We start from the raw sequence: 14711 nt of genomic DNA, 5'->3' as shown, positions 1-14711 counted from the left end.
ACATGGAAGCTGCAAAAAGGCTTGTTTGAAGAACCAGCGGTTCTCAGCCTTTCCTACACAAAGGCTATTTTCCATCTAGACTGACCACCTCCTCTCTCATTATTTGGAAAGAGCCAGGATTTTTGCAGTAGCCTAACCTCTTACAGTATCTCCCACATTCAGAATCTTTACAGACAAATTGGTGCAAATTAAGGATTTTTAAAAAACCTTGTGAACCTAAAAATGTTAGCTCAAGATGTTGACAGCCATTCTGTATTATTGCTGTTTTACCATAGTACCTGAGGATCCTAGTTGGGGACTGAAATTTCACTGATCTAAGTATTTCACAAATAAGTGACAAAATTACTCCAGTCCCAGAGGGTTTTTAGTTTGAACAGGGTGCGAGGAACAGAACTTGGATGTAAACCATTAGATGTCAAATGCAATGAAACAAGAAGACAGTATTGATTAGTATTAGTAAATTAAGTTTTTAAGATAAAAATTCAAAGGAGAGTAAGGAGGTAGTTTGCTTGTGTCTATGAGAGTTTTCTCCCAATTGTGAAGGACAGAACAGAGAACAAATATGCTTGTTGAGAAAAGCAATTCATGATGGAGATCGGTCAAGCTCTCCAATCAAACAGTTTATAAATCTTAGCTAGAGCTTAGGTAGGATCACTTGAGTAGTGGTTTACATCTCAAGTGGGTGGAGGCCTATTAAAGTATTTTATTTTAATGATGTTATGTGGCATTCCACATTTACCACAGTACTTGTTGCCTCACCTGTGTTCACACCCAACCTCTGCCATTTTCTCCTCTGCCACAAACCTACTTAGTATTTCTGTGTTCCACCATACCATATGATTATGGATGTCATTGAGGAGAGATGTGGGTCAAGATTTTGGTTTGAACAGAAAGGCTTACAAGTCTTTCAGTTTTATTCAGGTTTATTTTCAGAGAAAAATAGTTAAATAGGATAAAAGGCTAAAAACAGACAGAAGAATAGCCAGGAATGATAGTTACAGGAGACCGGGGAAATCAAGGTTTGAAGAATGCCATCCCATAGTCAGAATGGCTGACAGACTGTGGAGAATGAGACATAGGCAATGGTCCTGGCTTAATTCAAAGTCTCTGTTTAAGGTCTTTTTCAAAATTGATTTAGAGATAGTTTATTGGGTCTTTGGATTTGTAGCTAAGATGAAAGAAATCAGAACAAATATCACAAGAAAAGGTGAGAAAATAAGTTCTTTTAACAAAAGCGCTTTCAGAGGAACTTTCACAGAAGATATTCTGAAGTCTCATCAAAATGCAAAAGATGGCGATACTTGATTCTTGGGAGTATCAGCTGAAAAGACCTAGATGTCTAAATTTGGTTATGTAAAACCACCTTAAAGTACAAAGCTTAAGTTACGTCACAACATGTATCTATGAATTAATTTCACAGTATCACAGTATGTTTGGGATTGGAAGGGACCTCAAAAGATCATCTAGTCCAATCCCCCTGCTGGAGCAGGAACGCCTAGGTGAGGTCGCACAGGAACATGTCCAGGCGGGTTTTGAATGTCTCCAGAGAAGGAGACTCCACAACCTCCCTGGGCAGCCTGTTCCAGTGTTCTGTCACCCTCACGGAGAAGAAGTTTCTTCTCAAATTTAAGTGGAACCAATTGTGTTCCAGCTTGATCCCAGCTCCCTCAGCCTTTCTTCATAAGGGAGATGCTCCACTCCCTTAATCATCTTTGTTGCCCTACGCTGGACCCTCTCCAGCAGTTCCCTGTCCTTCTTGAACTGAGGGGCCCAGAACTGGACACAATATTCCAGATGAGGTCTCACCAGGGCAGAGTAGAGGGGAAGGAGGACCTCTCTCGACCTACTAACCACCCACCTTCTAATACACCTCAGGATTCCATTGGCCTTCCTGGCCACAAGGGCACAGTGCTGGCTCATGGTCATCCTGTTGTCCACCAGGACCCCCAGGTCCCTTTCCCCTACACTGCTCTCTAATATGTAATCTCCCAACCTATACTGGAACCTGGGGTTGTTCCTGCCCAGATGCAGAACTCTACACTTTCTCTTGTTAAATTTCATCAGGTTATTCCCCGCCCAACTCTCCAGCCTGTCCAGGTCCTGCTGGATGGCAGCACAGCCTTCTGGCGTGTCAGCCACTCCTCCCAGCTTAGTGTCATCAGCAAACTTGCTGATAGTACACTCTATTCCCTCGTCTAAAACGTTAATGAATATGTTGAATAATATGGGCCCCAGTACTGACCCCCGAGGCACTCCACGAGATACTGGCCTCCAACTAGACTCCACACCATTGACTACCACTCTCTGGCTTCTCTCTTTAAGCCAGTTTGCAACCCACCTCACTACTCTGTTGTCTAGACCACACCTCCTCAACTTAGCTGTGAGGATGCTGTGGGAGACTGTGTCAAAGGCTTTACTGAAGTCAAGGTAGACCACATCCACCACTCTGCCATTTAATGGCAATTTAATGTATTTATGTGAGCACACATACTCACATACATATGATAGCGGTTTGCAGGTTTTCAGTTGTAAACATATTCCAATATTCATACAAACTTAGACTCTTATTCTCAATACTAACTGCCATATTATAATAATTCTGGAATTCTTAAAGATTGCCTTAAACAATGAAACTATTTTTTTCTGATTTTAGGTCAGAATTGCTATCTGTTGCAGTGGCAAAGAGGAAAAATATCTTGCATACCTCAGGAAATTCCAATTCTTTATTGACTTTCAGTACAAATCTGTTTTTTTCAATGGGAGTATTATCTGTGCTGAAATGAAGTAGGTATTTGTAACTGCAAGGCTGGTTTATTCATTTGTCATCACGACTGTTAATTCTTATGGTGCATATTGTTCTTTTATTTTTTAGGGTATCACATTTGATGAGTTTAGATCATTTTTCCAATTCTTGAACAACCTGGAAGATTTTACAATTGCAATGCAAATGTATAATTTTGCGAGTCGTTCCATAGGTCAAGGTAAGTATTTGTATTTTTATGAAAATCCGTTGTTAAAGATACAGAACTGTTGACAAAAATACAAAAATGTTTTGTAATTCCTGGTTTGCAGTTTCAATGTCTGAGGTAAAAGGCTAAAAAGGCTGGGACTCCAGCTTTGAGAGGAGAAGGCTCAGTCATGGCGTAAGAGATACGATAAAGCTTTACAAGTCATATAAGTGGTGGATAAGCTGAATGCAGAATAGTTGGTCACCAAATCCTACAATACAAGAGTTAAGAGACGCTTGATGACACCAGTAAGAGATCAGTTCCAAGCAAACAAAAGCATTTCTTTGCACGGTGAAGTGTCTGGAATCTGGCCTTCTGCGAAGGTTGTACAAGGAAACAGCATCAGAAGGTCCAAAGAGGGACTAGACAGATTTTTGAACAAATCAGTAAGTGCATGATGAAAGAACTAGGCAAGTGTGTACTTATTAAAATCCTTAATATAACAGTTGATATGCTTGGGGAGTGCAAGGTGAAGAATATGTGAGGTGATCAGACTTGTGCGCTCTCTTCAAGTAGCATCTTCGTGGGTCTGATACAATAACAGCAGCATAGTCCTACCTCATGTGGCCTTGCCAAAGGAGTGCACTATTTTCTCTGTGCTCTGTTTCTTAGGTTCTGCTTTGTGTCAATTAAGTAGATGCCATCAGTATATACGTAACATAGGTTTATATTAGAATATGATTTTCTAATTTTATTACACATAGTATAGCATATGGACTGTTATCTCTTGTGTAAAATAATTGATATCAATTAAGCAGTATCATTTTATATCATTTGAGAACTACTTGGTTTAGAACTGTGAAATTCAATCCTAATTTTCACATTTTCCTGGTTTTGAGTGTTTAAATGTGAAACCTCAAGTTAAAAATTTGCTTGTATTTCAAATTCTGTTGTCCACAAAGTAGGATTGCATTCATGTATTCTATTTTTTCTTCTGATGTTCTCCTTATGCAGATGAATTCAAACGTGCTGTGTATGTAGCCACAGGTGTGAAGCTTTCTCCACATTTGGTGAACACAGTGTTCAAGATTTTTGATGTCGACAGAGACGACCAGTTGAGTTATAAAGAATTTATCGGTATTATGAAAGACAGACTCAATCGAGGGTTTAGGGTAAGGATTCTAAATTTTATAGTTATCTTAGTTGACTTTGCTACTTACCTTAGCACCTGTAGCACCAGTAGGCTGCAAACCAACAGTGCGTATGTTTAAAGGCAAATGTTTTGTGGAAATCCTGAAGCAGTCTATAAGATAAATTTCTTCTTGATATTTTTTAAATGGAAAGCAATACATAGAGGATGTAATGTACCCTCATAGTACACAAATCAAATTGGAGATGAGAAATCCTGTGCATACTGTCATTTCTTCTGTATTGTGTGATAGATAGATTGGCATTAAGGATTTTAACAAAGGTATCAATTATGGCTGGGTTGTTTGCAGGGAAAAGAGAGCTCATCTCTCTTAAACTCTGGCAGTTTAATTAAAGGTCAACCACTGGTTCTTCTAAAATGCTATTTAAAATACCAAGTATTGATCATGACTGTTGGAAAGAGTTGCAGCAGAAGATAGCTTTTATTTTCAAATAAAGAATTAATGAAGTGGTGCTGAACAGTGCTACATTTTAGTTCAAAGTTGCTTTTGAGAATTTAACCCTGTATCTAATATAGTAAATTACAAGAAGCTAGAGGGCAGGAAGTTACTTGCAGAAAATTTTCATAGGGAACAAGCTTTTATATCATGCTTTACTTTTTAGGCCTTGCTGCCCTCTTCAGGTTCTGTGGAGTACAGGGAAACTTCATAGTAGCAGAAAAATTTTTAATTAGAGCATGATCAAGAAAAGTCACTTTTTTTTTCTTTATATGACAGGTGTTAACATTTTTAACTAAATGTAAAATGGTGCTCTTACTGATAACCTAATCCCTTAGACATAAATCTTAAACTGTATTATGGTTCCTAAATTCACATTTCAGTATGTTATTTCTGTAATGTAATTTTAGCCATTTTTAGTTAGCTTCCTAAATATAATTTTAGAAATTTCTGTGGTGTTGAGTCTAATAGCGTACCTGTCATTTTTGTAATATTATGATTGAACGTAATATGTGGATAACAACCACTGCATTTGTAACAAACTTATTTCCTCGTTGGTCATCAATTCCTTTTATTATGGTGTGGGAATGATTGTTTCATAACCGTTTCAAGATGTTCAGCTATATGTTTTAATTGTTTATTAATTGTAAGTGTGCAGTGTATGTTAATTGAACCAGAAAAGTCTGCTTACTAAGTAATTCTTGTAAATGTATTACATTTTTATTTCACAAAATGCATGACAGAAATCACCTGTTATCCTTAAGAATCTCTATCATCCAGCACTATTCTGTCTTATGCTTTTTTTTGCCAAAGCCACTATAAAATATTGCAGTGGACTATAAAAGAATAGCCAGTGATGTTCAGAAGAACAGCACTGTCTTTCTTAAAAGCTATGTCTAATTTTAATTAGATGTATCTCCTGGATTGGATAGGACATGATCATGATTTGGTTCTATAATTCAGTAATATGCAGACATGTTAGATTATTCAGAAGCATGCATTCTCTTCACTAATCAGTAGTATTCTAAGAAATTTACAGTACAGTACCAAACTTAGGAATTACAATTTCCTCTAAGTTTCCATAAAGGCAAAATTTTGCCTTTTCACTTTACTAAACACCCTCCCCCCGCCCACCTCAGTCTTGGTTTAGAATGAAAAGAACACATAAGAACCTTTTGCCCAGAATAAATGGGCAGAAAGTGTCATTAATTGCTTCCTATAGTTTGTACATTAAAAGTTAACAGTATTTAATGTGGCCAGAACAAGTAGAAGTTTGCCCTCTTGCTCCTACAGTGTGAAGGGCTCAAATGTTGTCTTGTGCTACATCAAAACTAACAAATCACTAACCTTTTCTTTGTTAATAACTGTCTTTCAAATCCATATTAAGATTTGGTCAGTTCAGTTGTAGAGATAAAAGAACACTATAGCTTTTGCTTATGCAGTATTTTGTGGCAACTTGGAAACTTTTGGCCTGAGAAATTTGCACCTGTTTATGAAATGTAAATACCTGACTTTAATGTTAAGTATCCTACAGTTAACGTCTGCCCAAATCAATGTAGTCTCTGATGATCACTCTAAAACATCTAAAAATAATATTTTCAAATATTATATTTTCAAATATATTTTCAAACATTAAAATATTAATTTTAACATATATTTAAGGTGTGCTTTTGGAAAAGTGTCTTAAAGAGTTTATCAAATGAAATTTCTCTCATTTGAAACCTTTTTTGGTTTAATAGTTTGAAACAAATTAGTATGTTAATCTGCCATCAAGCGGTCAGTTAAAGTATTGCCATAAACTTATTAAAATGTGCAGACATGAAAAGCTGTATTTTTGCTGGCTAGTTTGGTTTAAAATAGCTATTTCCTCTTTTTTTAATTTAAAAATATATAAGAATATTTCCTTTCCTTTATAAAATCCATTTTAAAACTGAAAGATTTAGAACTTAATGACTAAATGATAAACATCTTACCTAGCACATACTGTACTGTATCTTCTAGCTATTTGTCACCGAAAGCCATTTTTTTGTATTTTCACAATACCGTTGTCTTATGCTTACCTCTGGCTGCCTTCACATGTTGTCTGCATCTGCGCACCTCTCCATCTTCTGCTCCACAGGGCTACAAGCCTGTACAGAGGTACACTACTTTCAAATCCTGCGTGAGGAAGGAGCTCTATAGCAGATAAATGACGGTATGTGTTAGCCGCCCCGTCTGAGTGTGCTGGCATGCTTGCAGGAATGGCTGAATGTTAAACTGTCACTGCTTTGTTCTTTGTTCCAAAATTCAGGAATAGGTTCTCTGACTGTGAGCAGCGTAGTAGCTCAAAATGTCATGTTGTGTTTTCTGACTGAAGCAATGGAATTTTACGCTGGAGCTGGCAATGGCTGACTCGCACTGTCACTGTTTTGTAAGCCAGCTGCAATTTTGTACTATGTTTGAAATAGGGAAAAGTATTCTTTCATAATTCCTGTTGCTGTTTTCTGTCTGTCTTGTGACCACTTTTCAGGTAATTTCTCAGATACATGTATCTAATAAGTATTTATCAATGCAGATTGTAGAGGCAGATTTTTCTTCCTGCGAGACTGTTAGTAACTTGATTGATTCTCTTTTGATTTCTACAGTTACACTTTCAAAAACAATACTGTGTCATTGGCTCGGTTAATGCTATACTGGCAATTTTCAAAAATAGGCACTTTGCCCATATGTGATGACCATGGCTGTTTCTGCATATCCACTACATGAATATTCATTCTTACAGTTAGATTGTACTGTGGGTTTCAGTGTAAAAACTGGGGTGTGCATGTTCTGTAGCCATATTACAGAATCACAGAATCATTTCAGTTGGAAGAGACCCTCAGGATCATTGAGTCCAACCATAACCCAACTCTAGCACTGTTGTGAAACTGTTTGTCACATGGTGGACACAGCAGAAACGTGTCAGTACACATTTATCTTCTTACATAAAGCAAGAATTTGTTCTTTTGCAATTTAAGGTTTTGGTGCCAGCACTTTTTTCCTGTTTTTATTTGCCGACTTTTCAGCAGTTGCTAGGAAGGCTGATAGCAGTTAATGTAGGTTCCAGATGTCATATTGTGCAGAAAGGAGGAACAGAGATGTGCAAACCATGACAAACAAGGCCCAGGAGTGGACCTGGGGGGCAGCCAACACATTTTGTGTGCTCCCAAACCAGGAGGGTTTGACTGTTGTTCTTCCACTTTTTTTAATTCTCAGGCATAATATTAAGCTGAGATTTTTTGTTGAATAACCATAGATGCCTCTATACATCATCATACTGGCATCTGACCTTCTGGATCCTCCCCTTTCCTATCCTGTGCCTCTCTGAGCACTTGTACGCCACTGAGTGCGCCGGGCCTCTGGTTCCAGTCTTTCTTCCCTAACTCTCAAACAGCATGGCATGAAAACAAAGAATCTTGGATCCTGTTTATCTGGGGCAACGGCTGGTTTCCAGCAACAGTGTAAAATCTAATTCTGTAAGGATGAGAGGTGGGGTCTGTTTACCCAGCCTGGAGCCCACTAGCTCTCCAGTCCCACTAGTATTTTCCTTTTGTAGACCCCTGTGCAAGACAGGTAAGAGAAGGGGAATATAGCTGAACTGTTGACCTATTCCCATGCCACAACATGTCACGTATCACAAACTTTGTTCTTTGAGACTATTCAGACCATTTTTTTTCAGTGAAGTGTCACAACTTTTGAACAGGGTGGTTCTCTGAAATTCAGCAGTAAAGATGGCTTGGGACATGTCCAGGCTTATGCAGCTGATTTGTCCTCCTAGAAAGAAGACAAGAGTTCTGTTTGATCTGCATATGCTCTTCTCCTGCATCTAGCACTTAGCATCCATAGGATTATTTCTTTATTATTTTGATTAATTATTAACATTTTTAAAAAATTATACTTCCTTTTTAGAAGTATAACCCAAATATTGAAGCATTGTACTAATATGTGAGGAACAGAAAAGGAAATTTGATCTTAACAAACAAACCGTCTAGTTTCTCCACCTGGTTAATGGGAAGTGTAAATACTAATGAAATAGTTAAAACAACACTTTAGTAAACCAACTCACCAGTCACGCAAGAGGAAATTCATGGCTTTCAGTTAATTTTATGTAACTTCATCTCTTTGAAACATGGGTCTCTCAAAACATCCTTTCTTCTTTTCCTATTTCTTTTTAAAATAATTTTTAGGAGTACTTTGTCTTTTTGTCCCCAATAATTCTGCTACAACCTACATTGTATTCATATATCAAGTTTTCTATAAACTGTAAATTTTTCAAGATACAGAACAGCTATTACAGGAAACTGGTAAAATGCTATACAGTCATGATGCTTCCCTAATAACTTCAGTGAAGGGTATGTGACCAAGTGGAAGAAAATGCAGTGATGCAAAAGAATCCAATATCTCATCATCAAGCCTAATAAAATTAGCTTGGTGACAAAAAGAGAGCCTGTGGTAAAAGCATCAAAGTTTACATACGTCAACACCTTGACAGAGATCTGAATACAGGCAATAAATTCATTCATTCTTTGTTGAGATGGATTAAACTGGGGAAACAATATACAGTAGAGATTTGCAACGTTTAATAATAGTATGTCTACACTATGCAGTGGGAGAACCTTAAAAACATATGTGGATACAGTGGGAGGAAGATGTCCCAGTGACATGTGAAAGCGTTGCAGAGTATGTGGGTAAAATGTTCTTTCTATGGATTTTGTACACTGAGAGGAGATACAACAGTGCATCCATTAGAAATAAGTAGATGAACATTTAATGTCCTTCAGTGTTTCTTCTACTGATTTTCACAAACATTTTTCTGAACCTGTTTCATAAAGGAAAAAATAAATGTGTACCTTAAAGAACTGATTAATCAACTGACTGTGCTTTTGTTAAATAATGCAATGCATTTTGCAAGCAATGCATCTTTTTGTAAGATTGTCTATAAATCTCAACTAAATAATGCATTCATGTAAGTATTTTTTCTAATATTTCATTTAAAGTCTCAATTATATACTGCTGTGGATTAGATTCTTTTCTGAATATATACAACTTCTGCATCATGTTCTATGCTTTTTAGTTATACAAGATGAGTAATAAGATTAAATGGAAAATGAGCTTTACTCTCTAATGGTTGGTTTTAACATAGTGCAATGTCACAATATTTTTAACTTCTTCACTTAGTTCAACCAAACCAGACAATCTCTCACCTTGCCATGGTAACCATTTATATCTAGATACTGGACTTAATTTCTAAGATGGATGACAATTTAAAATTACTTGTAAATCCTTCTGATGTATCTACAGTTAAAATTCCTGTTCCTTATTTAGCTTCGTTCCCCAGTTGATGTAATACTTAGCTCCTCTCCATCTTTCTGTACTTACCATCAAGACAGGCTTGTGAAGGTAGGAATAGCAGAAGAAATAATGAGATCCAGGGGTAACCACAGATGACACAGAGTGCAGCGGCTCTCCCAGGCCAGCTTTTGGCCAATATTCCTCTCCTTTCACTGAGCACTTACTCATGTCAATGAACTACAATGCAGTTTAGTATTAAAGTAACTTCCTATAACGAACCTTTCGTATCATCCACCTATTTTGTATTTGGCTTTTGCTCCAGTTTCATGAATATCAATAATCTTCTATGCTTTTTACTTGGTGTTAGAGGTGACTTTTTTAGTCCAGAGTCAACATGAAGAAGCAAGAAACAAAACTAGAGAGAGAGCAGAACATACCTGAATAAAGAGGAAATCCTTTCTTGCAGCTTTTACTATACACAGGCTCTTTGTTGAATGCTAACTGTGTGCTGTGAGGTGAGGATGCATTCTGAATACTTAACCTGTCTATGGATTTATAACTCTTATTTTACAGAAGTGCTTCTGAGCCATAGAAGTATTTGATCTTTCGTGGGTTTAATATTAAAACAGATATGTAGTTTGTATGAGTCTGAGTCAATTTTAATGTAATATTAAGGAATTTAGTGAACAATATCTTTTTCCAATTGTATGTTTTTCACTTTTCACAGGAGACTCCAAAGTATGGTTGGAAGGAATATTACTCTTGTGTGATGACTGTAACCAGTGAACATCTCAGAGATCTGTGGAAGCAATTTCGGAGACGAGATATGCTGAGATAAAGGAAGGAAGAAAGAAGGAATATCTGCACTGGGTAGAACTATTACTCCCATGAATTCTTAATGAAGAATAAACTAACCCAGGTGAATTATGAATCTTCCAGCTGCAGTAGAAAACATGGGACTTCTTTTTCACTTAATGTAGTGATCAACAGCTCTTACAACTCCTTTTCAGTATTTTATTTAAAAAACGAGCTATCACCTGATTGGCAGAAGCCTTTTTTTAAGAATATATTTTGAATATTGTTTTTTCAGGTTATGTTTGTCATTTAAAAGAAAACAAAAATAAGCGTTACACCTGGGTAGGCAGGTGTTTTGGCAACAAACTGCCCACATCAGCTTAGACTGTGAATTTGCTCTCAGTTTGTGCTAAATTGATAATGAGAAAACGTTATATACAAGTTGAATGTACAAATTAAGCTCCTAGAAGCTAACAGAGCTGTTATTTTAAAAAGTATAAAGCTGCCATGGTTATAATGTGAATGATGGGTATTTACCTAGGAATGGTACTGTATGGACTATAATGTTCAGATTTTCCAAGTCTTACTATTGTGTTTATTAATTTATCCTTTAAAAAAAAGTACAGATTTTAAAATGTCTTACAAGTAGTTATGTTGAAGAAAAGTCAAAATGTTCAAATTCACATAAAGTAACACACTTTGTAGTATTTATTATAGAATTATTGCCATATGTATAAATTCACTGGTATATTTCTGGTAGAGTAAAACTTCATGTGTTTCTTGTGAATAGTGCACTTTTATACGAAGTAAGATGTGGCACTGAATAGAAATTATAGTTATCTAACTTGCTACTTTGGAATGCAGTATCTGAAAAATAGATAAATAACTTGTGTCAAACAAAAAACCAAAACAAAACATGAATGCATGCAGCAAGACACAGCAACACTCACCAAGTGATATTATTTGAATATTATACATCAAATAGCAGACATAAATTAGACCTTACAAAAGCAATCAGTAGGCACCATGACCTTTCACGCCTTTCAAGTTTAGATGTTACTGAAACAGTGATAAGGACACTGTTACATTTGGTTTTCATTCTCTAAACTTTTTCTTTGCTATTCAGCAGTAGTGTTTTTCCTTACTCCCTTTCAAGATTATTGTTAGGTGGTGTGAATTAAACCCAATCAATCACGAACATGTATTTCTTATCTCCTCCTTGAAAAGGTTCACTAGCCATTAAATAAGTCAGTATCTATTTAGGAACAATCTGTGCCTTGAATCTGTGCCTATTCTAGCTGAATACACACACTAAAACTAATGACAGTAAATTGTTATTGGAAAGGCAGATACTGGGTGGACTATGAAAATTAAAATATAACCAAAAAGTGGTTTTAAATCCTCTATTACTCAAAATACATGTAAGCAAACATTTCAAAATTGTATTTAGTACACACGTTGCTCAGATACCATCTTACATTACATATGAATAGAAAAGATGTGTAGCATCTGTGTAAGTACACTTACATTCAGAAATGTGTAATTTATAGTAAGATTTATCTCTGCTAAAAAATCAAAACAAAATCCAAAGGAAGATATATTTTTAAGAAATTCCAATCAGTAATCTTAGAAATAAAATAATGTGCTAGGTGTGGCTCTTTTTCTGAGAAAAAGCCAGTTCAGAAAGCTTTTGAAGAATGCTACTTTAGTTAATATTTCATTATAAATACTTAACAAATTTCCACCATGGAATCCTTAAACTACTGACAACTAGAAAAATAAAATAAATTGGGATAAAGACACAACAGCACATGGATAAGCTGCAGTCCCTGTGCTATCATTTAGGGAATTAATTGTATTCAAGGTGTCGTCTTGGTACGCAGAACTGTCTTGAGTGCTGCTTTATTGACAGGGTTCCCCTCCTTCCTTGTCCCTCACCGCTGCCCGTTCACAGAGACCCTCCCCTCTGAGGAAGCAGCGGCACCATCATCATCCAGCTCCTCCACTGCCCAAGGCAATAGTGCACTTTGCTTTTACGGCTGGCTTGAGACAATTTTATCATTTTTCTATATATTTCCTAACTATAGTCACTTAATATAAAATGGAATGTGAAAGTGGCAGATTAGTTTTTAAGAATATTTTTTCTCATGTTTAATAATAAGTTATTTAATATAAATATGAATATATGCATATGATAGTCTTGTTTATTTCAAAATAAATGCACTTGAAACTAATTTTCTTTGCAGTGTATATCATTAAAATTCTTTTGTCATTAAAAAAAATCTTCTTTTGTTTAACATGAACGTACAAGTGCTTTGAATTAGACCATCTCACCATGACAAAAAAATTAGACTTTTTGGCTTCTTTCAGTCATTTCTTTAGATAGCTTTGGGGTTTTTTTTGCCACAGAATTCTCTTTACAAGAGCTGGAAGTACAAGGACAGACAGGTGAGAACAAAGCAGGGTAATGGGACACGCCATCTGCTCTGGAGGCACCCCTTGGACAGGCAGCACTCAGTGTGCTCCAGAAAACCTTGTTCAAAATCCGACAGATTCCTGGCAGCAGAGAAAACGTGTACACTGCAACTGAGTCATGTGATAGTTGTGTAGATTAAGGCTTTTAGTAAAACCAGTTCTTGTTCTCTTCTGTAAGCTAAGAAAATAAGAAGATCCTCGGTTGATGCGTATGAGCTGTCCAGTGGTGCCCAGAGCAGCTGTAAATTGTGATGAGATGGAAACTGTCACACCTGCAGCTTCGGGTGGCTTTGTGATACCAACTTTGATCTGAGCTCTGATGAATTCCTCATTGCCAGCAGAATATCCCGTTGTGCAAGCTGCTCCCTGCTAATCTTCTGATGCTTAAAGTCACACAGGCAGTTTCCTTCCTTGCACGTTTTGACACTAAGTCGATACAAATTACTTGCACTGCAAGAGCATGTATTGTGTGCCACAGAAGAACGTTAACAGCCTGAAAAAAATAAATAACTATTCAATGGTGACTTGAGGCATATTGTTGGTCACACTGCCTGTTTTTTTGTAGTTATTTGACCTCTATTCCACCTAAATATCGTCAGGGATAAGGATGCTTTGAAACAAAATGAGGAAAAAACATAGATGAATTTTTCACTTTGCTTTGATTCAACATTGCATAATATTCTTCACCTAATGAGGTGGTTTGCTGTCTTGTCCCTCTGAGGAGACTTTTAAGACAGTTTCTAGCACAAAACTCCTGACTGGTATTTGCAGAAGGCAAAGAAACAGACCAGGAGCTCACTATTCAAAAAATGAATCTCAAATACGACTAATTTGTAGCAATACCAAGACTGAACTCTCCTTAAAATCGAGCCAAAACTAACATGTTTTCTAAAATATGTGAGGTCTGAATGTGCAGTATTTTTCCCTACATCTGAAAATCGATGAAAGCACTTGGCACCCTGAACCTGTCAGCAGATGGTGCCCTTGGATATATTATGTTCTTTTTCTTACACAATTAAATACAGCGGGATGTGCTTTAATCTTGAATGGGTAATGTTAATTCTTACCACAATGTTGGCTTACAAATTCCTCCCACAGTGGAAGATGATTATTAGCTAGGAGTGTTCCATAGAAATATTAGTACCCACTTGAAAAATCTTAATATAAAATACCTGATTTTATTTATATAAACATGCATGGAAACAGCAAAATACTAAACATATTTAAGTTTTAGTAATACATTTGTGTTTATTCAATGTAAGCAAATAACTATTACACCTGGTTTTGTTTTTGTTTTTTAAAGTATGCAGAGCTGAGTTACCTATTTATATGTCCACCATAATTTAAAAATAAGTGAAGTGAAATTGTCATTACACAGGAACTTTCCAGTTTCTGCTTCATAGCTATCCATTGCAAGTAACTTTTCATTTACAGTTTTCTTCTGACAATAAATGTATAATCCTTCTCCTTTCTAAGCAGACATACCTAGACACCACAGTTTTTTATTAAGTGGTTTTACTGTGAAGTGGCTTTAGGT

At 36.4% G+C, this 14711-nt stretch overlaps 1 protein-coding gene across 9 annotated transcripts in view; it reads left to right on the top strand.

Annotated features, from left to right (window-relative positions):
• MICU3 (mitochondrial calcium uptake family member 3) overlaps positions 1–12997 on the top strand; it is a 54161-nt gene extending 41164 nt beyond the window's left edge. For 3 of the 9 annotated variants that reach the window (XM_082052046.1, XM_082052050.1, XM_082052045.1), the window contains 4 exons: positions 2873–2981; positions 3963–4120; positions 6714–6788; positions 10632–12996. In XM_082052046.1, coding sequence (XP_081908172.1) covers positions 2873–2981; positions 3963–4120; positions 6714–6782 — 336 coding nt within the window. In that variant the 3' untranslated portion in view covers positions 6783–6788; positions 10632–12996. Of the gene's footprint in view, positions 1–2872; positions 2982–3962; positions 4121–6713; positions 6789–10631 lie in introns of all 9 variants that reach the window. The other 6 variants (XM_082052044.1, XM_082052043.1, XM_082052049.1 and 3 more) reach the window with 4 other exon arrangements.
• Positions 12998–14711: the final 1714 nt, after the last annotated feature.

Source organism: Streptopelia decaocto (assembly GCF_964273445.1).
Source record: "Streptopelia decaocto genome assembly, chromosome: 4".
In the NCBI taxonomy this organism is placed as follows: Eukaryota; Metazoa; Chordata; class Aves; order Columbiformes; family Columbidae; genus Streptopelia; species Streptopelia decaocto.
Note: the sequence above shows the minus strand (reverse complement) of the source record. Positions and strands in the feature narration are given on the sequence as shown.